This window comes from Trachypithecus francoisi, unplaced genomic scaffold (genome assembly GCF_009764315.1).
Source record: "Trachypithecus francoisi isolate TF-2019V2 unplaced genomic scaffold, Tfra_2.0 Lachesis_group4, whole genome shotgun sequence".
Classification (NCBI taxonomy): domain Eukaryota; kingdom Metazoa; phylum Chordata; class Mammalia; order Primates; family Cercopithecidae; genus Trachypithecus; species Trachypithecus francoisi.
Genome location: NW_022681469.1, coordinates 28257799 through 28281372, shown reverse-complemented (window position 1 = coordinate 28281372; position 23574 = coordinate 28257799). Strand labels below are relative to the sequence as shown.

The 23574-nt window shown below is 40.1% G+C and overlaps 1 protein-coding gene across 1 annotated transcript; it reads right to left on the bottom strand.

The window, feature by feature from the left end:
- Positions 1-11573: 11573 nt before the first annotated feature.
- Positions 11574-13243, bottom strand: KLF14 (Kruppel like factor 14). Its single transcript, XM_033192897.1, has one exon. It carries the CDS (start codon positions 13035-13037, stop codon positions 12066-12068), a length of 972 nt encoding a protein of 323 aa, XP_033048788.1. The 5' UTR covers positions 13038-13243; the 3' UTR covers positions 11574-12065.
- Positions 13244-23574: the final 10331 nt, after the last annotated feature.

The following is a 23574-nucleotide window of genomic DNA, read 5'->3' as shown; positions in this document are numbered from 1 at the left end:
CTCTTTCTCTCACTCCCCATTGTCAATCCTTTAGGAAAGTCTATTGGCTTTTCCTCTAAAATATATCAGAATCTACCATCACTCTGGTCCAAGCCACCATCATCTCTGATCTAGAATAGTGAAATTATCTCTTAACAGAGCTCCCTGCTTAAATGCATCAAACATAGCAGTCAGAATGATCTTTTGAAACACCAGGTAGATCATACTATGTTTCTGTTTAAGATCCTCAATGGCTTTCTAGTTTACCCATAGGAAAAGTTATTACAATGACCTATGAGGCCCACATGGTCTGGCACCCTCCCCTCCTTCTGACCATAACTCTGCTCCAGTACTGCTAGTTCCTTTACTGTTTCTTGAGCTCATCACCTAGGGTTGCTTCTTTAGCTGTGCCCTCTGCTTGGAATAATTTTCCTCCAGATATCTGCTGGCTAACTTCCTCAACTTCTTCAAGTCTTTGCTCACATCTTATTTGCATAATGAAGCCTATTCAGATCACACTGCTTATGACCTCACCCTAACCTCTACTCTCACCTAGCACTGTTGATCCCACTCAGTCTGCTCTACTTTTCATTAATTCCATATCTTCTATTACCCAACGCTGATTTATTTTTTTATTTTCTATATTCTTTCTACTGGAATATAAAATGACAAGGGCAAGGATCTTTGTTTTATTCACTTCAATGTCCCAAGTGCCTACAACAGTGTCTACCATATTTTAAGTGCTCAATCAATCCTTGTGAATTGTATTTCTTAGTCCATGAAAGCCTGGTGTTTTTTGTTGTTTTTGTTTTGTTTCATTAAAGACAAAAGCCATGACTACACACGACCCCAGAAGGAAAGCCTCTAGCTAGCACCGCCTCTGGATGCACTTCAGTCCAGTCCATTGCTGACCCCTGCTGGAACTCAGCAACCAAGTTGCTGTCTGTCCCTTGACTGGATGAGTGGACCAGGAACTCCTTGGGGACCGGCAGGGTTGACAAGAGGCTGCTGATCTCCTCTTTGCCACCTACTTGTTCCATACCTGTTTGTAAGAGTCGTATCTGTAGTCCCACATCTCCCTGGGGATTTTCCTAATTCTAGGGGTCTGCAGAAGACAGATCAAAGCTTTCTTTTGTTTTATTTATACTTGGTAACTGTCTTCTCTTGTAAAGACCCAATAACAGGGGGGAAAAATAAAATAAAAAATTCTGCTCTGGGTTCCACTTTCAGAACTAAGAACTTAATCTTTAACCAGACTAAAACTTGACATGAAGTAGAGAATTTGTTTTGAAAATATTAATATTAATGGGATTTCTTTTCTTATTCTCTTCCATATAATGACTCCCTTCTCAACCAGAGGCATCCTTTTTCACCAGAGAGCATTATGGTTGTTACAGCAAGAACGCAAGGGTACACGGGACTTGAGTTCAGCTTTTGAAGCCCAAAATTAAATAACAATCTTGAAAGCTTTTTTGGGAAAATAAGCTCAAAATTCCAAAACCTCTTAAATATTAAGAGCAAAGAATGTAGCTTGGATATAAGGTTTTACTCTAATCTGAAAGTACAGCACACTTCGGTTATGATGGTGGGAAGTTGCCATCTGCTGAGGGAGAAAGTAAAGTGCTCTTCCAGTTGAAAGAGTCAAAGACAGGGGGCAGGTTTGAGGGGTTGAGACTAACCTATCCTTGGATCCCTGGGAAGGAACCCCTCAGTCCCTTCAGACCTTGGACCTTGGCCCAGAATGGGAAGATGGGCATGACATCAGGAATTCCAGAGAAGTTGAGGTAGAATCTGGAACTTCTGGCCTGTACTTCACTTCTACTCCATGTTCAGTGTGACACTGGGGCAATCCAGTGCCATTCAAGAGGTAGTCCTTACATGGTTGAGAGGTATCTAGGCAGATGGACCTGGGTTTGCACCCCAGTTCCCTGTGGCCTTGGTGTGGAATGGAGGATGACCAGAATATTTTTTTTTTTTTTTTTTTTTTTTTTGAGACGGAGTCTCACTCTGTCGCCCGGGCTGGAGTGCAGTGGCCGGATTTCAGCTCACTGCAAGCTCCGCCTCCCGGGTTCACGCCATTCTCCTGCCTCAGCCTCCCGAGTAGCTGGGACTACAGGCGCCCGCGACCTCGCCCGGCTAGTTTTTTGTATTTTTTAGTAGAGACGGGGTTTCACAGTGTTAGCCAGGATGGTCTCGATCTCCTGACCTCGTGATCCGCCCATCTCGGCCACCCAAAGTGCTGGGATTACAGGCTTGAGCCACCGCACCTGGCCAACCAGAATATTTTTTATGCCTTGGAAAGAGCATGAAGGAGTGCTGAGAAAACCCAAGGTCCAGGAGAAGCCTGCATTGGGGATGAGGAAGCCACATCCAGCAGAGACCTCCAGTGAGAGATATAGCAGGATTCCAGACTCCAGACTCCAGCAGTGAGTGTCAGAAAGCCACCAAAAACACCAGACAGGACCCGTTGCAATTCACTGGGCACAAACACAATATTCCCAGAGACCCCTAAAACAGTCACACAGCATAGAAAATGAGTGAGGATCCAGAGAACAGCAGAGGATACAGCCATGAGACTGCTTCCCTTTCTGCTGTTCTGAGTATATGTAAAGCTCCCAGTATTCAGGGACCATGGTGGGAAGAAGGGGAGAGTTTGAGCTTTGAATTGACGGAATATTTATACCCAAAACACTGAATTAAGTTGAATGGGAATATTTTAAACTGAAAAAGACTAACTGAAATATAACTAAATTACCTTAATTGACAAGTTTAAATTTTTCACCTGTCATTAACAGGAGTGGGAGCTTCTTAATAAGACACAAGTAGCTATAGACAATAAAAAATGCTACATTTTTTTTCTTTCAAGTTGAATCGTAAATGTTTGTATGTTTTGACTGTTTGCTTTTCTTCCCCTTTACTAAACTAGAATATTTTGATAGGGGAACTAGGGTTCTGGGTCAAGCTCTGGATCATCAAGAGCTATTGTGGAAAAATAAGAGAGACAAAGAGTACTCTGGAGTGGAGTGTGTGAGATTTTCCTTTGAGAATTCAGATTGGGCTCATTTCCTGTGTGGTTTGTATTGACACTCCCCTAACTCTATCCCTCCAATGAGCTCAAGAAAATGGGAATGAGTCTCTGAATTCCTAGTGAGGGATGAAGGGCGAAAGAAACTCCCTGGCCAAGTCCTAGAATAGGCATGAGAGCTCCTGAGCTGACACTCCTATATGCGGGCACAAAGGTTCTTACCGATTTGGATTCTTAGTGTACTATGCTTTTTCTCCATATAAAATTATCTACCTTTGCTGCACTCAAGTTTTGTGCTTGCAATTGTATTTTGACTCTGACATTAATTTTGTCATACCTTCTTGCTTTTATTAACACTTAACATTTATTTGGTATATCATTTCCAAACCTAGGATTTTCTTTTTTCTTCTCTTTTTTTTGACAGGATCTCACTCTGTCACCCAGGGTGGAATACAATGGTGTGATCACAACTCACTGCAGCCTCAACCTCCTGGGCTCAAGCAATCCCCACTACAGGCATGCACCACCATGTCCAGCTAATTTATTTTTTAATTTTTTTTTTATTTTAGAGAGACAACTATGTTACCCAGGCTGGTCTTGAGTTTTTGTCTCAAGCGAGTTTTTGTCTCAGAGTGCTGGGACTATAGGTGTGAGCCATTGCACCTGACCTGCTTTTTTTTTTTTTTTTCTTAACCAACATTATTTTGCTTCTGTCCTTTAAAATACTTTAAAATGTCAATCTTGTTAACTTATACAAGCAATACATGGATATTCTGCTTTTTAAAAAAGTCAAAGCAGGCTGGGCACAGAGGCTAATGCCTGTAATTCACCACTTCCAAAGGCTGAGGCAGGAGGATTGCTTGAAGCCAGGAGTTCGAGACCAGCCTAGGCAAAAAAGCAAGACCCTGCCCTCATTTCTACAAAAAAATTAATTAAAAAAAGAGTGAAAGCATAATATGTAAGGCTAGAGAGCCCCTAACCATCACTCTCAATCCTTGTCTTTTCTTTAATTGCCTATTGCTATACTGTGCCAACTTTTTTGGTTCTTATCTCTTGAATTTTTGATCCTTTATATATTCCAGACATTGATCTTATGCCTGACAAATATTTTTCTCAGAATGTAGCTTGATATTTAATTGTGTTTAGGCTTTTAAATGTAAAAGTTTTGATGCAGTCAAATCTGTCTTTTTCCTTCTTTAAATTTTTATTTTTAATTTTGTTGTGTCCTAAACAAGATGACCTTCCTTATTTAATGATGATAGAGGGATTTTCCAGTATTTTTTACTAATTTTTTTATAGTTTAAACATGTTTAGGTCTTTACCAACTGTAATTTATTGTTATGAAATGTTTGAGAAAGTAATGCTGTGTATTATTTTGTTTTCTTCATGAAGAGTCAATTGTCTCAATAGCATTTATCAAGTAGCCTATCTTTTCCCTGATTACATGAATGCCACCTCTCTCATCCACTGGACTGTATTTACAGGTTTATTTCTGAAGTCTTTATCCAATTCCACTTATCTCTTTGTCTATTCCTGCATTATACCACACTGCCTTAATTACTGTAACTTTGTCATATTTTGATATCTGGTAAAGCAATTTTTCCTTCCTTTCCCCCTATGTTCTTCTGTAATATTTCCTTTAAAAAGCTTGGAGAAAAATTATTGTGGGGTTTTGATTGGAATTGCATTACCTATATAGATTAATTTGAGGACAGGACTGACATTTTTAGAGTATTGAATTTTACCATCCACAGACACATTATTTTTATCCACTTAGTCCTAGTTTCTTCTTTCTTTCTCTCTCTCTTTTTTTTTTTTTTTTGAGATGGATTTTCACTCTTGTTGCCCAGGCTGGAGTGCAATGGCATGATCTTGGCTCATCGCAACCTCTGCCTCCCGGGTTCAAGCGATTCTCCTGCCTCAGCCTCCTGAGTAGCTGGGATTACAGGCATGCACCACCACGCCCGGCTAATTTTGTATTTTCAGTAGAGATGGGGTTTCTCCATGTTGGTCAGGCTGGTCTCAAAAGTCCTATTTTCTTTCATGTCTTTCAGTAAAAATTTTATAGTTTTCTTCATAGATGTTATTTATGTTATTTGTTGTTACCAAATATGGAATCACTTAGTCTATTACATTTTCTGATTGATGATTGCTGGCACATAAGAAAGTAAATGATTTTCTTCTTTATTCAATTAATGTAGTGAATTATGTTTATAGATATTATTGAATTAATCTTGCATACCTCAGATAAACTTCACACAATTATGATGCATTATTCTTGTCACTCATTGCTGAATTTTACTTAGGATTTGTGGACCTGTCTTTATAGATAAAATTGGTGTATATTTTTTCTTGTCTTTTAATTTGCCTTGTTTAGGTATCAAGGTTAGCTTGACTACATAAAATAAATTGGTTAATTTTCTATCCTTTTCTATGCTTTAGAGTGCTTTATAAAAATAGAAATTCTCTTTTTCTTGAAGACTTAGAAAATTTGCCAATACAACTGCCGAGACCTAGTGCCTTTTGGAAGATATAACTTTGACGACTACTTCAATTTCAGGTTTTCTACATTTTCTTAAACCATTTTGAAATTTTATATTTTCTTATAAAATTATCCATATAGTTTTCAATTCTTGATATAAAGTTGTTTGTATTATTCTAATTTTTAAAATCTGTTTTTTTGTGTTATGATTTTATGTCCTTTTTTTATTCCTGATAACTTTTTGTGCTTTCTATTTTATTTTAATTTTGAGACAGGGCCTCACTCAGTTGCCCAGGATCAAGAGCAGTGGCACGATCACAGTGAAGCTTTGGACTCCTGGGCCCAAGCAATCCTTTGGCTTCAGTGTCCTGAGTAGCTGGGACTACAGGTGCATACCACACAACCAGCTAATTTTTTTTTTTTTTTTTTTTTTTTTTTGGTAGAGACAGGGCTTTGCCATGCTTCTTGAACTCTTGGGCTGAAATGATCCTCCCACCTTGGGAGGAATTACAGGCGTGAGCCACTGCACCTGACCTGACTTCTCTTTTTAAGAAATTTATATTTACAAAGAAACGTACTGTTATTAGCCTTTTAAAAGGGTTTTGCTCAAAGCTACCTATTTCTTCTTCTGTTTCATTAATTTCTGCTTTATTAATGACAATATTTTCATCCTTTTTTTATCACCCCTCCAGAACTGGTTTCAGATTTTTTTGTCCTAATCACTCCCTGTTCCCAATATCCCTATAAAATCTTAAACCACACATATAGTGCATATCTATTTATGTAGTATGCTCTTTTGGAGGCCACAACCTTTGTAATATTTAAATGTTTGTTTTCCTTTTCTTCTGGAATTGAAAGCTTAGTTTATTCATCTTCATTCAATCTTTCTCTTTTTTGAATAAAATATTTAAGGCTATAAATTACATTTCTTCCTCTAGTGTTTTTTGCTTGCTATATAGTGCTTTCTGTTTTCATTCAGCTCTAAATTTCTGCAATTTCCCTTTTTGTCTGACTTACATAGAGGCTTCCTTTTACATTTCTCAAATGATGGATTTTTAATGAATTTTTGTTGTATTTTTATGTGATTACCTGCCTGAAGTTTGTCTAGACTTTCTTTGTATCTTACCATGTGGCCAATAGGAAAGATTGCAATGTTTCAACATTTAAGTTTGATTTTTATAGTAGGCTTTTGGCAGATACCTTTTATCAACTTAAGAAATTATCTTTTGTTACTACTTTACTAAGGTGTTTTTAAATTAAATCACAAATCATTGCTGAGTTTTAACAAATACCTATTTTTGAAACTATTGAGATGGTCATGCCGTTTTGCTTCCTAATTTCTATTAATTTGATCAATTACTTTGATATATTTCATGTGTCTCATCTTCCTACACTTTCTAAAGACCTACTTCTTTCTGTACGTTCTCCAAGCAACCATCTATATTCCCACTGACAATGGTAATATCACTGAAACTAAGCTAAAAATACTTGGAAGTATTGTTTACATTTTTTGTAATCATCTACTATACCTAACTCAGTCATAGGGATGATTTCCCAGTGCTTTCTCTGCAAATTCAAACAGGTACCTCTCAATATTTTCTTGGACCTGAGATCCTGAGTGAAGATGGACATTCATGTAAAGCTTGCATCCATGCTTCTGTTAGATCTCTTAGGGTTCTAATCACCTCCTCTAACCTACTAATTATAAAAATGCCACTCTCCTTTATAATTCCATGTTTAAGATTGTGGGCTACTGGTCTTTCTTATTTTTCTTTTCACATCATCAATACTGTCCTCTGAAAATACAACCTTTCTTCTAAATAAATCCTTCTTTTCTTTCAGCTTAATCAAACCATCTTCCTTTCTTCAGTTTTCTCCCTTGCACTGCTTCTATTTTGACTTCAAGATTTAAACATATATTTGAAACAAATATGGCTCCCATTTTATTTCCTGAATAGACTCTGATTCCTAGGGAGAGAAGGATTCAGGCAAAACCCTTTTTAATACCTTTCCTGTCTTCGGGATTATTGCTTTTCTCTTCCTCAAACCCTTATGTAACAAAAACTTCCATTCTTCTTTATGTATTTATGATAAAATCCACCATTTCTCTGTGGTTGAACACACAAGAAATTTAGCCAAGGCCCTGAAATTCCACTGTCAGGGCTTATATAGTAAACACATCTGGCACCAACTTGGAACATAAATAGAAGGTGATTCTGGATATCCCATATAAATTAAAGGACTTGAAGCCTCCGATTGGCCTCTCCTTAGCCCTATTAAAGGGTGCATTTCAAATCCAGGTAATGGGGAAACTGATCTGATATGACCTGATACTTCCAAGAAGAATTTAAGAGCTAGAATGTCCCTAACCTGTGCTCTTACATATACATGGAACTTATGCCATTGACCTTGGAATCCTCAACTGCAATTCTGGCTGAGAATAAAGCCAGCACAAATTGATCTATTCAATAGTGCCTTCCCTTTCTGCAGTGATCCTGTCTCAGCTACATCTATGTGAATCAAAATCAGCCACATTGGTCTGTACAGCTCACTTTTGCCAAAGTCTATGTTCAGAGACTCTTAAAAAATTAGTGGCCAGTGTGAGGACACTTGCTATCATAGGCTGCTAAGACTTGAAACGACTAAAGAACTGAAAGGCTAAGCACTAAAGCCCTGTACTCTGGCATTACAAACATCCAATCTCTACACATCTTATTTTGATTTCCTAATTCCAGGTGAAGTGCCTATTTCTCAAGATTTAACAGGCAAGGCACATCTCAATGTGGTGGGGCTTAAGGGAGAAAATTAATTCTACCTCTTTCCCCTCTATGTTATCAGCCAAATGAATAATAGATACAAGAATCAGACAAATGAGGGTCAAAATATCAGTACAGTCATCCCTCGGTATACACTGGAGATTGGTTCCAAGATCCCTGTGTATACCAAAATCCACGCATACCCAAGCCCCTCAACTGGCCCTGTGGAACCCATGTATATGAAGAGTTTTTTACATTCTATTCGTATGTGACTTTTTGTATATGTGTAGAGAACAGCATATAAGCAGGCTCTGCATCCCACAAATATCCTACTTTTGAACTGTGTTTGGTTGAAAAATATCTGCACATAAGTGGACTTGTGCAGTTCAAACTCATGTTGCTCAAGGGTCAAATGTTACTTTGTTGATGAAGCTGTATCATGGTCAAAACTGGGCTTTCTAATACACTGTCTCCCCCACCCCTCCTAATTCCTGGTCTTGGATCTGGACTACCCAAAGAAAAACACACAGTGGAAATACTTACCTGGATAGCAGCAAGGAGCAGGGCTGCCCCAAAAGTAGGAACAGAGAGAGGTGTTCTTCAAACGTGCCTCTAGAAGGCAGGTCTGGGGCTCAGCAGGTGTGCTTACCCTATGGAAGCAGGATCTGAGTGAAGTGCATGCACACTGCAGGCAGGGAGGTGCGAAAGAGAGAACTTAAGTGTGTGTGTGTGTACAATAACCTCCCCTCCTTATGTCTCCATCAGAGAATACAATCATTTTTCCTTTGGGGAGAAGTGAGTAGAGGTAGAGATGGGGGTCACAAATGACATTCTAGAATGGTTCCCTGCTTGGAGAAGAACAGGGAAATAGGGACAAATGACATATTCTTGCCTCCATGGGTGGGGGCAAAGCCTGTATTCTTCACATCCTCCCAGCAGAAGCAGGGAATCCAACTCCCTTACACCCAAGGTCTGACCTAGAACTCATCCCCAGCCTCCAACCCATATTTCAGGAAGAGGTCTATGAACAGTTTCTGCTACTGGGTCATTCCTACATCAGAACTGGGGATGGCAGGGATGGGGCAAGGGCTCAGAGGTTCAATCTGACCCCAACCAACCCCCATATGTACTCACTCATTGAGCACCATCTGATTAACAAAAAGAAACCAAAGAAACACCAATAAAATTAGGAAGCCCTTTTCATGGCATTTCACTAACTACTCCTTGAGAACTCTCTGGTTGCTGGAGTGAAAAGGGTAACAACAATACTCAGACTAAGAAAGACCCACCTAAAAACCTTATATCTGGCTACTCCGATGTATGTCCTGAGTATCTCCTTCCCCACCACCTCAAGACCTGGGAGGAGTCAGTTTTACCAATGAAAGACATGTCACATTGAGATTCTCGAGGCCATCCTCAGATAAAAGTCCCCAATGTACAAGAACCCAAATAAGGACACTATTTGGGAGCTTGAGAATCAAAAGTTATTTATCAACGGGTGATTGGAAAAGCCAAGCTTTCTTGAAATCAATTTCAGAATGGTTAGTGGAAATTCCTGTTAGTTTCTTTGGTCCACCTGCCCAATGGCAGATCTTCAACTGAAAAGGACAAAGAGGAAACAGTAGTCTTCAATAGGACCCACAGTGCCCTAGCTATCCAGCCCTAGCTGAAGAGACAAACAGAGCAAAGAGAGGACTCCTTTCACCACCAAAAATCACTCTCACAATGGGGGCCTTCTCCTCCCACAGGTAACTCAACAGTCTCACCTTCTCTGCTTAGCCTTCACTGGGAAATACTGAACTTTTTCAGGGTCATAGGCCATACTCTTTGGGTCCTTTCTAAGGACCTCTCCCTCATTTAGTGTAGGAGCACTTAGTAGAGTCCCAATGCCATGTTTGTATCATTCAGTCTCTTGAGGATGCTGGAATGCCCAGGACCAGAAAAAGAAGGGAATTCACACTGAAAATTAACCTAGCAGGTCCAAAGAGAAAGTCTCTCCTACGATGCCAAAAAGTCATTCTCACTTTATGTCAACATGGTGTGAAGGGAGGGAATGTAACCTGTTAAGAAAAGGGCTTTTGGGTCAAACACAATAAGCAAAGGGTTCAATCAACATGTGAAGGTACATAGAAGCAATACAGAATAGGGAGGGAGAGAGGGACTAAGGTCCCAGAGAGGAGGAAGAGATGGGGTAACAAAGTGTGAGGGAAAGAGTCACTTAGCAGGCCAGACCCCTAAGTTCTAGTCATGGCTCTTCCCAGCAACCCAGCATATGACTTTCAGCTTATCTAGTCTTCAGTATCCTCATCTGCAAAACAGGGGAAAGCAGTTTGTTTAACCAGGTGCCTGTTAGGGTCCTATGAGATTATAGCATCTTCCCCAAGTGTCAGTGACAGACTATTGCAAAATATTCAGGAGGGTGTCAGAGGGGATCTCCCAGGGCAGGAAATACCTTTCAGCCTCATCTCGAAAGAAAGGGTCACATATATACACATTCACACATACACAAGCAGAGTGGTCAATGATTTCATCCACAGCAGCAGAGACACATATAGAAAAAACAAATACTGTTGATGTCTGATTCCTTCTTATTGGGAGAGGGGCCCTGAGGATATAACTTGGAGGGACTATATGGTCAGAGGAGAAAGGTCCTCCTATTTGATAATACCTATCACCTCGCTACTCCTTCCTCAAATCCAAGGCAGCCAGCTCCTTGAAAGAAACCAGTCTGTTACCCTTCCCTCTCCCATTTACCAACTCACCTGTTTCAGAAACAAAAATCTGCAGACTCTGAGGGAAATAACCCCCTAGTTAGCCATTAGGAAATGAACAGAATCTACCACTCCTGAGATTACATAAGGTGGGGCAGCTGTGTCCACACGCCTCTATTTCCCTGAAAGTTATCAATGGTTATGAACGGGCTTGTTTGCGGCCCCGCCCAACCTTAAGGTCGCTTGAGTTTTCTCTCTGAGTGAAGAGAGAACTAGTCTGGACCACCCTTTTCTTTCTGGTGCCTTCACGGTTGTTTTCAAATTGTTTAACCAATCTCAGCGTGAGAGTGAGCCAGGAAGTTACCATCCTCAAGGAGGAATTGAAATGGGGAGAAGGGCTACGACGCAAGCGCAGGGTTCCAAATCATGCAATAGGACCTGCAAACAGACTCACACCCCAGACATCAAGAAGCATCTCCCAGCCACACATCTACATGGAGCTTATGTGGCCCTCTCCTAGCAGAGGTAGCTGGGGCAATTGGGGGAGTGGAGGGCATTAGCTTCCCATCAACCTTGAATCCCTATTTAAAAGATGCTAAAAATAAATTAGTAAACATTGCTGTTTACAGAAATAGAAATCATTTCTGTTTCCAAAGGCCTCTCACCATCCCAGTCCTGGACATCTCCAAGACTGCCACCCCTGACACCCTCTCCAAGGTCCACCCTGGTGGATGGGTGAGACACCAGAGTCCTTTGAGACTGGGGGCTCCTCAGGCATCTGAGAATTCCAGTTTCACATCCCTGGTTCCTGGGAGGGGAGAATCTTCGGTACTTCGGAGAGTACGGGAGTTCATCCCTTCTTATCAGTTCCTGGGGGCTGTCTTGAGGCAAACCCCACTTTTAGGATGATATACGCGTTGCAAGAATTCCCGCTATTTTCCGGCCCCCAGTACCTCCCCAGAGTCCACATGTCTGCCTGGACCCACCCTCAAAGCAGAGGAACCAGTCTGTGCCTTGGTGTAATGACTCTGGGAAAGGGGGATGGGCAGAGAAGGCAGGGACAACGGCCTGGCGGATCATCCTTGAGGGTAAGACTGACAGCAATGACTGTCCTACAGGCAGGTGGTGAAGCTGGGCGCCGGGCCGGGGCCGGAGCCAGAGGCGGAGCTTTCCACCTCGCTGGCGAGTGGCGGGTCGACGCGGGGAGTGCGACGACGCCCCCGGTACTCGATCATATCTGGATGATAGGTTGGGTGGCGGCGAGCGTGTTTGGTCAGGTGGTCGCTCCGGGAGAACTGCTTGGGGCAGAGGGGGCAGGAGAAGCGCTTCTCGCCCGTGTGTGTCCTGTAGTGGCGGGCCAGCTCGTCGGAACGCGTAAACTTCTTGTCGCAGTCGAGCCAGTCGCAGGAGAAAGGACGCTCACCCGTGTGGGTACGCTGGTGAGACTTGAGGTGCGACGACTTGTAATAGGCTTTGGTGCAGCCCGGGAAGGGGCATTGGTGGCGCTTGGCAGCAGGTGTGACAGGCCTCCTCCGGGGCACCTGATCGGCGGCGGGGGCGGGGCCGGCCCCTAGGGCCCCTTCAGAGACCCCACCAGAGGCCGCTGGTGCGCCCCGGGCGGCAGGCGCGCTCGGGACGGCGGGCGCACCGGAGGAGCTCTCGGGAGCGCTGACCGCCGCGGCGCCGGAGGCGGGAGCCAGCTCGGAGCACGGGGTCTGGACGGAGCACGGGATCGGGTCGGAGAAGCCGGACGAGGCGCGTGGAGCTTCCCCCGAATTCTCCCAGGAGCCCTCGCCAGAGCTGCCGCGCAAGTCCTCCCAAACGCTTGCAGCCAGCAGGTGGGGCGCGGCGCCGCCCGCGCCGGGGCTGGGGGCGGGGACCTGCGGGAGCGGGGGGACCGACGCGGGCCCCGGTGGCCCCGGACCCGGCAGAGCGGACTCCGGCGGCGCCGCACCCACCTCCGAGCCTGCGGCTCCGCCCGCACCCTCGGGGTCCGGCGGGCGGTGGTGAACCACGGCGCCCGCGGACATGGACACCAGGCACTCGGCGGCGAAGTAGTCCAGGCACGCCACGGCGGCCGACATGCTGGGACCGCCCGGCCGCCGGCTAGCGCCGTCCGAACGCGGCCGGCCGCGGGCTAGGGAGTTCCCCGGAGCGTCCGTCCCGCAGCCTCGGAGCGAGAAGCAGGAGGCCGGGTGCGCGCCGCCCGCAGCCCGCTGCCGCCGCCGCCGCCGCCGCAGCAGCCGCTGCCGCCCGCGCGGAGCCCGCCCCGCCTGACGCGCCCCTGACGCACCGGAGCCCGCGGGGGCGGCAGAGGCCCGCCCCGGCCCGCAGGACACCCCCTCGGAACGCGCGGCCCCCGGGCTAAGTCATGTTTAACAGCCTCAGAAATTATCTTGTCTCCGCGTTCTTTCTTCTGCCGGCGAGCCAGGTAATGGTAACGGAGCGAAACTCCCCGGTCGGAACTTCTGGGCTGCCGCGGCCTCGCCCCCCCTCCCCCCGGCTCGCCGTCCGCTGGTCCGTAGCCAGCTGGGTGTCCCGCGGAGTCCCAGAAAGTTTTTTTTTTTTTTTTAAGAAAAAAATGGCTAATACCTGACATGTCTTTCGGTTCATAATTGCGATTGTTAGCGAAGTGGTCTGGAATTCTATTTCACTCCCCGTTCGCCGCTCTCAGACTAAATTGCAAGTATCCCCAAGTCTGTAGCAAAAAAAGTTTTCTCATTGAGCAGCTCAACTGTGAACCCGGGGCCGGGAGTAGTTCCCTAAATAGATCCGCTACGTAGCCATTAATTAATAGCATCTCGAACCAGAAACAGTTTTAACCTTGGAAAAGCAAAGAATCCTCTCCCGGTTGAAATTGAAACTTAAAATCCTTTAGGTAACGATTTAACTGTTCAGCCAACGAAAGAAAAATGCATGTTTAAACTGCATTAACCTGTCACTGGCATCCAAAGAAATTTAAACGCTGAAATACAAATTATAGTCTAGCGGCGAGATAAACACATTAAAATGGACTCCCACCATTTTAATAATAGAAAGTCACGTTTCCAATTAGGCAGTCTCTTGTAATTTGCTTTTGACAAAAGTTAAAAGTAAGGAAATGCAGCACATGATATAGAATGCTCATATGGTGTTTTGTGATTGTGGAGGTTTGCCTTTTTTATAATCAAATGCATGTACGGTTTCTTTTACGTGTCTTCATTGCTTTCATTTTTTTCCCTCGTTTTTCTTTTTAAAAATGTAAAACCACATAGAAAAACAAACAGGATAATTTCTAAAAATAGTCGTGTCTTAGTTTTTGATGTATACAAGCTTTTATGAGTAAATTATGTGCATTTTATTTGTAGTTCTTAAGTACTTTTTCTTTTGAAAATTGATACGTATGCAGCAAGAATAACGTACGTTCATGTATTTACTGCCTAGGATAATCAAATGTGAAATTTTTGTTATAGTTGTTTCGTGTTTTTATTTATATTAAACATTACAGATAGAGTTGAATGTCACTTTATTTCCCTCCCCAGTCCCATTCACCTTTCTCCCTCTTCACTTTTCTAGGTAATTAGTATTATAAAGTGGCTATTTAATCTGCATTTGTTTTGATACCCTTATTACCTAATTATATATGTAAATATATGTATATATCCATGTTTATTTATTAAAATTTTTAAGTAAATGGTTCACTAGTATACATATCATTTTGCAACTTTTCTCCCTCAATATAATTGTGACAGCTATCCAGGTTGACACCTATAGAATCTACTTTATTCATTTCAGCAGTTTTAAAATAATACTGTCAGTGTTACTATTTTTAAGGCGATTCCATTGCAAAACAGTTAATTTTTCTGAAGTTCCTCTAGATGATTAACTGTTCATTTATCTACGCATTAAAATCTATCAGAGATAGAATGATTTACTAGCTGTTTTGGTTTTATTATTTAGAAAAAATGTGAAGATGTTTAAAATGCTGAGAGAACATTACAAGCACCCATATACCTGTCTCATATAATTAATATGTTAACATTTTGTCATGTCGCCCACAGATCTATTAAGTATTCAACATTTCTGATAAAATTGAAGTTCCCCTTGTACTGCCCCCAATACCATTCTCCACCCTTTTCCCCAAAGGCAAACACTGACATAAATTTGGTATGTAACTTTCCAATCTGGGTTTTACACTTTAACTGGATGTGAACCTATAAAATGCAGAATATTAGGTTAAATGATTTTTTTAAATGTACAAACATGGTATTAGACTGTACATATTATTCTTGGACTTGTTTTTTTCCTTCATGGTGTGTTTTTATTTTTTCTCTTCGTGTTGATAAATATAGACCCAGTTCATTCATTTTAATTGCTATATTGTAGATCCATGCATACAAATGTGTCCTGTTTATTCATTCCCCTATTGATGAATATTAAACTGCTGCCAATATATTGGTACTACTTGTGCATGTTTCCTTTGCACATATGTGAGAATTTCTCTATGTATCTACCTAGATGGAGAATTGCCCGGCTCTACACACATTTTCAGTTTTGTGAGAGACTGCCAAATGGTTCAATGTGCACAACCATCAGCAGTGTATGACAGTTCATGTTTCCCTCACATGATCTTCAACAGTTTCTAGATTCAGACTTTTATCATTCCTGCCAATTTGATTATTTTAAAAAACAGTATCTTCTTGTTTCATTTGAATTTCCCTCACTGCTAGTGAAATTAAGCATTTTTTTCCCATATGTTTATTGGTTATTGAGGTTTCCAAGTCTGAGATTTGTTTTTTCACAGTCCTCGTTCATTTTTTTCATTGGATCATGTATGTTTTATCTTTTTTCCTCCTGATTTGTAGGAATTCATGTGTATAAACATTAAATATATTGTCTCAGTCTGTGGCTTGTCTTTTAATTGCTTTTGATGTCTTTTGTACTATAGAAAATTTAAAATGTACTCATATTCATTGATCTCTTTCTTTATAGTGTCATTTGTGGATTATTAAAGAAACCTCTCCGTACCTGGTGCATAAAGGTAGCCTCTTATGTCTTCTTCCTTAATGTTTTAAAGTTTTGCTTTCTACGCATGAGATTGATCTATGTGGGACTTATTTTTTTTTAATGGTGTAAAGTAGTAATTTAATAATTTTACTCCTCCCTTTTCCCCCAACCCCCATATGGAAGGCGTGTGGTAACCTGATTTACTGAACAGTCCTTTGTGTCCCTATTAATGTGTAATGCCACCATGATTGTAAATTAAATTTCTATGTGTTCATGGATATGTTTCTAGTTTGTCCTCTTCCACTGATTAAACCAAATTTGACCCAATACCACAGTCTTAATTACTATGGCTTTGTAAATCTTGATGTGTAGAAGGGCATATCCTCTCTTTGTTCATTTAAAAAATTGTTAGGTAATGTACATATCATTTTGCAACTTGCTTTTCTCCCTCAATGTGATTTTGAGAGCCACCCATGTTGATAACTGTAGAATCTGCTTTATTAATTTCATGAATGTATAGACTATTTTTGGACTTCTATTCTTCTATACTAACTTTAGCATTAGTTTGTCAAGTTGCATTGAAAACCTCTTTTGGTATTTTGCTTAGTTATATTTATAGGTTAAAATTGCGGCGCTATGACAACTTTAAAAATTGAGCCACCTAGTACATTAATATTATTCTGATTTTTAAATGTCTTTCAATAACATTTTATAGTTTGCTTATAAAACTCTTATACCTCTTTGTTAGACTTATTCCAATTGTACCTTACAGCTTTTGCTGCTATTATAAGTGAGATTTCTTTTCTATTAAATGTTTAAAGTGGTCATTGTTGCTACTGTCATTGGTAGAGATCCTGTAGATTTTGGAATAACCTTAAGTGTTAGATAATGTTGGCAAACATGCTGAACTTATTAGTTAAATAGTTTATTTGTAGATTCTCTTGTGTTTTTGTGTAGATTATAATATTATCTATAAATAACACCCCTAATACATTTTCCCCTTTCTTATCTCCTTGGATGGGCTGGCACCTTCAATATAACATCAAATAGTAAGGGTGAGTACAAGCATTGTTTTCCTATTTTTATCTCATTGAAAATGTTTCTCATGTGTCATAATTATGATATTTGTTATAAGTCTTTGGTGGAAACCCTTTTTCAGTTTCCTTCTATCCCATTTATGCTTAAAGTAGGAATATTGTTAAATCATGAAATGAATATTGAAATGTTGTTAAATGCTTTTTCTAAAAATACCGAGATGATTACAGGTTTTATCTTTGCCATGTTAATGTGACAGGTCATATTGATGGATATTTCTGATGTGAACCTCCCCTTGCTTTCCTGAGTTAAACCTTGCTTTGCCTTAATGTACCGTTATTTATTAATATAGTGCTTCATGTATTTTATTTTAGCATCGATGTTCATAAGTGACATTGGTTTGAAACTTTCCTTTCTTGCACTTTGTGCAAGAAGGAAAATGCATTTGGAAATTTCCTTCTTTTTTCTATATTCTGTGACAGTTTGGATGAGATAGGTATGATTTGTTCCTTGACTATTTGGTAAATCTCCTCTGTGAAACTATCATATTTTGAAAATTCAATTTAATTTCTCTAATGATTGTTGGTTTCTTTGGGTTTTCTATTTCTTCAATCAATTTTGATGATTCACATCTTTTCCCTAAAAAGTTAGATACTACATTTAAACCTTTAAAATGTTGGTATATGGTTCATGGTATTCTCTTTAAAAATTCTTTATGGTGTCTGTAGTTATACCCTATTTTTCATTATTGATGTCATATATTTGTGAATTCTCTATTTTTTCTTTTTTGTCTTAACAAAGATTTGTCTGTATATTTAGACAAACTTATAGAGGTTTATGTGTAGTCTCTACAAATAAGATCATATATCTTCTTGTTGATCATATATCTGTTTCTTTTAAAATGTATATATTTGTTTAATATCTATATTTATTTTTATTAATCCCTCACTTACATTTTCATTGAGTTTAACGTGTTATTCCTTAGCACCTTAAGTGCTTTTCAAGTTAAATACCTATCAATTAATTTCCAGTATTTCTTATTTTCTAATATATAATTAAGGGCTATAAATTTCCCTTAAAGAGAAATTTCCCTTGCTTTTTCTGTATCCCGCAAGTTTTTAAAGTAGTGATTTTATTGCCATTCAGCGCTAAATACTTTATAATTCCACTGTGATTTCTGAAATATGAAATTTTTAGAAGGGTGCTGTCCCCGGATTTCCCTGGCATTGTATCACTTGAACTATTCTGTAACCAGTGCTTATTGTGTAACCTCTCAGGAATTGGGTCTAGAAGTATAATTGGGGATTATTTGAAAAGGAAAGTAGAATAAGGGTAATTTTTTAATGCAGCATATACTGTGGCCTTGAAGTAAATGTTACCAAAATGTTATCTCTCCCAAGCCCATTCAGAAGCTTCCAGGAACGACATCAAAGAGATGTTCCTGAAGGCCTTGAACAGCTGACTGGTCCATTCCTTTGGTCACAAGTAGTTCAGGGCATGTACCTAGTAGGGGTTACATAAATATAGTAGAAGAGATGAGTAGGAATATACAAGCTGACAGGTTAGGATTACTATTCATTTATGATTATTCATCCCAGACATTCAACATTCCTAGAAATACTGCACACCTGTTTGCATCTGTTGCCAGTCTCCTTCCCGCCTTTTGGCAAAAGCTAGTCTGTTCTAGTTCTAGCTCCATTGTCTCTTGCTTTCTCATGATTCACAAGTACGGAATAATTTGAATCAACATTCAATAATGGATTAATACCTTCAGTTAAAAAATATCCCTCTATCTCTCTCAACTCTCCCTTCTCTTCTAGCTACTGCCACATAGCGAGGTTGCCCATGAAAGCCAAATTTCTGAAGTGCTGAATATGTTCTGTCACCACTTCCTTACCCCCATGGCTTATTAAGTTTGCTTCAATATCGAGCCCTCACTTTGCTATAGAAATTCTTGTCAGGATCAACATTGATGCACCACACAATGTAAATGTCCTTAACACTACTGAACTGTACATTTAAAAATGGGTAAAGTGAGAAATTTTTTATTATACATACTTTACTATAATTTTCAAAGCTTTGTTTTCTCAAAAGGAGAAAAAACTTAACATTGACCCCTTGTTGCTAAATTCAATCCTCAAATAACTAGAACTCTCAGAGCAGTTGAGCAAGCCTTGAAACATTCTCATCTTTTGGCTTCTGTGATACCACATTCTTTTGGGCTTTCTTCATCTTTCTAACTGTTCCTTAACAGTTTAAGTCTTAATTACTCATTCCACCTCTTTACCTAATCTCTAAAATTTAAAATTCTGCAGAACTCTATCCTAGCTTTTCTTCTCTCAATTCTACCCACTCTCTCTAGGTAATTTTAAACATTTTCCATGATTTAAGTACACCTGTATCCCAATAACTTATAAATTTTATAATCTTTAGCCCAGATCTCTTTTCCAGAGATGTCAGGGAGTCTTAACTACTTGACAGCTCCCCAGCCTTCCTGGAATGTCTCATTGATATTTCAAACAGTAGATTAAAAAGTTAAATTCTACCCCTAGTCTACTCTTACTGTATTCTTCCCTGTCTCAGTACACAGCACTTTCATCCATTCCTGCTCCTTAAACCAGGAAACGGGGGTCATTCTTGACACTTCCCTCTCCATCAGCCCCCACATTTTAACCTTCAAGTTTGGTTGTTCTGCTTTGAAAATGTGTCTTGACCATCTCTTTTCTCATTTTTTCCTGCCAGTACCCTAATCCAAATCAATGTCAGCTTTTGGTCAAACTATCTTAATACTGGGTTCCCTTAACTAGTTCCTCTACTTTACTCTTGCTCCATTCCAGCGTCTTCCCCATATAGTTGCTGCATCATGAAGTCATCAGAACCTTCCTATCACAGTTAAGACAAATTCAAAATGACGGGCAATGATCTGGCTCCTATATACCTTTCTATATGACCTCCTACTCAGTCACTGTATTCTAGCTTACATTGGCCTTTGAAAACACTAGTTCCTCGAATGCTCACACTGTAAAATCTTTGCATATGCTGCTCCTTAAACCTAAACTGCTCTTGCCTTCACTTTTTGCCTTAATAATTCCTATGCATCATTCATCCATTTCCACTTCCTCTGAGAATCCCAACACCCATAATCTAAACTGTATCCCTTCTTTTACACAGGCATTCATTGATATAACAAATATTTATTGGATGCCTGTTCTTCACCTAGCATCGTTTTAGGCACTGGTGATAGAGCAATGAACAAAGCAGTTTCTCCCCTCATGGAGCTTACATCCTGGTGAGAGAGCCTGATAACAAGCAAGTAAGTAAATTCATAGTATTTCAGATATTCAGTGACAGATGCTATGGAGAACAATAAAACAGGGGCAGTGAGATAGCAAGTTCTGAAAGGGGATATTTTATGTGCGGGAGTTAGGCAAGACCGTTCTAATGTGGTGAACTGAAGGGAGTAGTCTTAGAGAAATCTAAGAGAAAAATAGGAAGTGCGAAAGGTTTGAAGCATGAAGCATGTGGGGTGCTGGGCAGCTTAGAGGCTTGTACTAGTTTTCTACAGCTGCTGTAACAAATTACTTAGTGGCCTAAAACACAAAAATTCCGTTTCTCACAGTTCTTTAGTTCAGAAGTCCAAAATCAGTCTCACTGGCTAAAATCAAAAGGTCAACAGGACTATATTCTTTGCAGATCCTGGGTGAGAATTCGTTTCCTTGCCCCTTTCTAGCTTCTAGAAGCAGCTGTCTTTTGGACCCCTTCCTCCCTCTATAAAGGCAGCAATGATGGGTGGAGTCATTCTCTGATTTGCGTAAATCTCATCTACTCTTCTCCCTCTTATTTCTGCTTATAAGAACCCTTCTGATTGCATTGGTCCCACTTGAATCCAATATAATCTCCCCATCTCAAGATCAGCTAATTAGTAGCTTTTATTCCATCTGAGTTCTGGGTATTAGGATCTGGACATCTGTGGGGAACTATTATTCTGTCTAGCACAGGGTTGAAGCAGACTAAGGGAAGGGAAGAATGAGTTCAGGGACTGGGCTGAGTGGGAGGCAGGTCATGTAGGGCCTTGTAAACAATGTGGAGAGGAAGATGGGAAGTCTTAAGGAGGATTGATTCACCTTGGTTGCTGTGTGGCTAGTAGACTCAATGGCAAACAAGAGTGGAAGCAGGAGACCAGTTAATATGCCCCTGCAGAAATCCAAGACAAAGATGATGGTGGTTTAGACCAGTGAAGGTGGTGAGGTGCCATCAGATCCGGGATGATGTTTGGAGCTAGAGTGAGAGATATCTGCTAAGGTGTTGGGTGTAGGGTACAAAAGAACGTGAGGATTCATGAATGACTGCAAGGATTTCAGCCCAGTAACTGAAAGAATATGCTTTCTATTTTGAGATGGGGATGGCTTTAGATGAATCAAGATATAGGAGGTGGAAACTGGGAGTTTGCTTTTGGAGACTTGGAGATAGGGAAGCTGAGTTGGTTCTTGGATCTGAGTCAGATGCTTTTCTTTTTTTTTTTTTTTTGAGACAGAGTCTCACCATGTTGCCCAGGCTGATCTTCAACTGGGCTCAAACGATCCTCCTGCCTCAGCCTCCTGAGTAGCCAGGATAGTCTGATATTTTTATAGTTCAGTGAAGTCCAGCTACATCCCTGACTGGGCAACAGGATAAAAGGGATTTTTTAAAGCTACGTATTTTTATATGTATGTTTCTGGAGAACAGGAATTCTAACTCTCAGTAGAGTTTTTCAAAATGCCATATATAATCATTTGTTTAATAGTTTTTTAGTATAATGATCATAAGATGTTATCTAAATATAATTAAAACTGCTTGTTTTGTGTCAAACTATAAAAACAAAGATTTGTATTTTAGGAAATCTAATCATTTAATATCTAATTTTTTAAAGTTTAATTTCCTTTATTGATAAAACCTCTATGTTCTTAACTGTCAGGTTTCTTCGAGATCTGCTGAACTTCTTTCCTGTGACATTCACACTCATGTTAATTTACAAGTCTAGATGAACTATATGTGACCTTATGAAAAACAGATGAGCTTTTCTTTGGTGAATTTCAAACACTTTTTCAGTGCCTGTAGTGTTGTGGGCACATAGGCAATAAAGGCACATAGCAAATAATTGGAAAATATTTTTATATGATGAGACTGAGAGCAAAGGCCCAACTGAGATGTTTGTATGAGACAGAAAAAAAAGTGGATGATGTTAAGATTCTGCAGTATAATGGCTCAATAGTTCAGCAGTATGTGTGGTGACTTTGGAGTCTAACAGCCAGATTCAAATCTCAGCATGGGACATAGGACCCTTTCCTTTCTCATGAAGGGAGTAGAAATTGGTGCAACAGTTTGATGATAACCTGTCAAGATGATGATGTTCATACATACCCTGTGACTTAGAACTTTTATACCTTAGTTATATGCTATAGAGAAATTCTTGTATTTGGCCCTAGGAGACTTCTACAAATATGTTCAAAGCACCATTTGCTGCAAATTTTTGAAACAACTTATTCATTAAAATGCAAGACAATACTACACAGTAGTAAAAATAAGCAGTGAGGCAACATATCAAAGTCCTATCTCTTAAAAAAAATAAAAATAAATATCATAGCCAGGTGTGGCAGCCTGAGCCTGTAGTTCCAGTTACTTGGGAGACTTGAGCCCAAGAGTTTGAGGTTATAGTGGGCTATGATGGTGCCACTGCACTCCAGCCTGGCAACAGGGGAGCAAGACCTCATCTCTAAATAAATAGGTAGATAGATGTATTGATTAGATTAGATAAGATAGATATAGACTAAAGCTAAGTAGATCATGGATAATGCTTTGCCTAGTAAATAGAATGAAAGAAATCTAAGATTTTAGAAGACTATCAAATATGATATCAAATATGATATCTTTTACACAATGTAAATACATGATCATCATTACTGTATCAACACGTTATAATTGGCAATAGTACAGACTCTGCAGCCGGACTGCCACGTTCTGCTTCCATCACTCACCAATTACATGACCTTGATTGAGTTACTTTCCTTCCTTCATAAAAGGAAATGAGAATAGTACCGACTTTATTTGTGTGGTACTAATTAGTTAATGCATGTAATATGCTTAAACCACACATAGGCATGTAGTAAGTGCTGTATTCATTATTATGTATTGTTATCCATAGATTATTCTTATATGTCCATAATATACCCGTATATTAAAAGTATAAATACATTAGCAGGTGTGATAAATACCAAATTTAGAGTAGTAAAAGTTTCCTCTCTGGTAGAGGAGGAAAGGGAATGGAGTTTCAACGGATTCTTTTGTTATTTATTTATTTTTTTTAAAAATCTGAAGAAAATTAGGTGAATGAGATTTGTCAGTATGGGCATGGGTACAGCGCTGTTTGCCGTATTATTCTCTGTACTTTTCTGTGTGTGTGAAATGTTTTATTTTTTTAAATCACAGAATAGAGTCGGAATATTAGATACATAAAACGTATCTGCCAAATAAGTGAGTGGACTGGGGATGCAGCCCTTGGAACGTCTGGCTGGACTCCTCCTTTATTTTGCTGTCCAGAATAAAGGAGAGCAGGGGGCATCT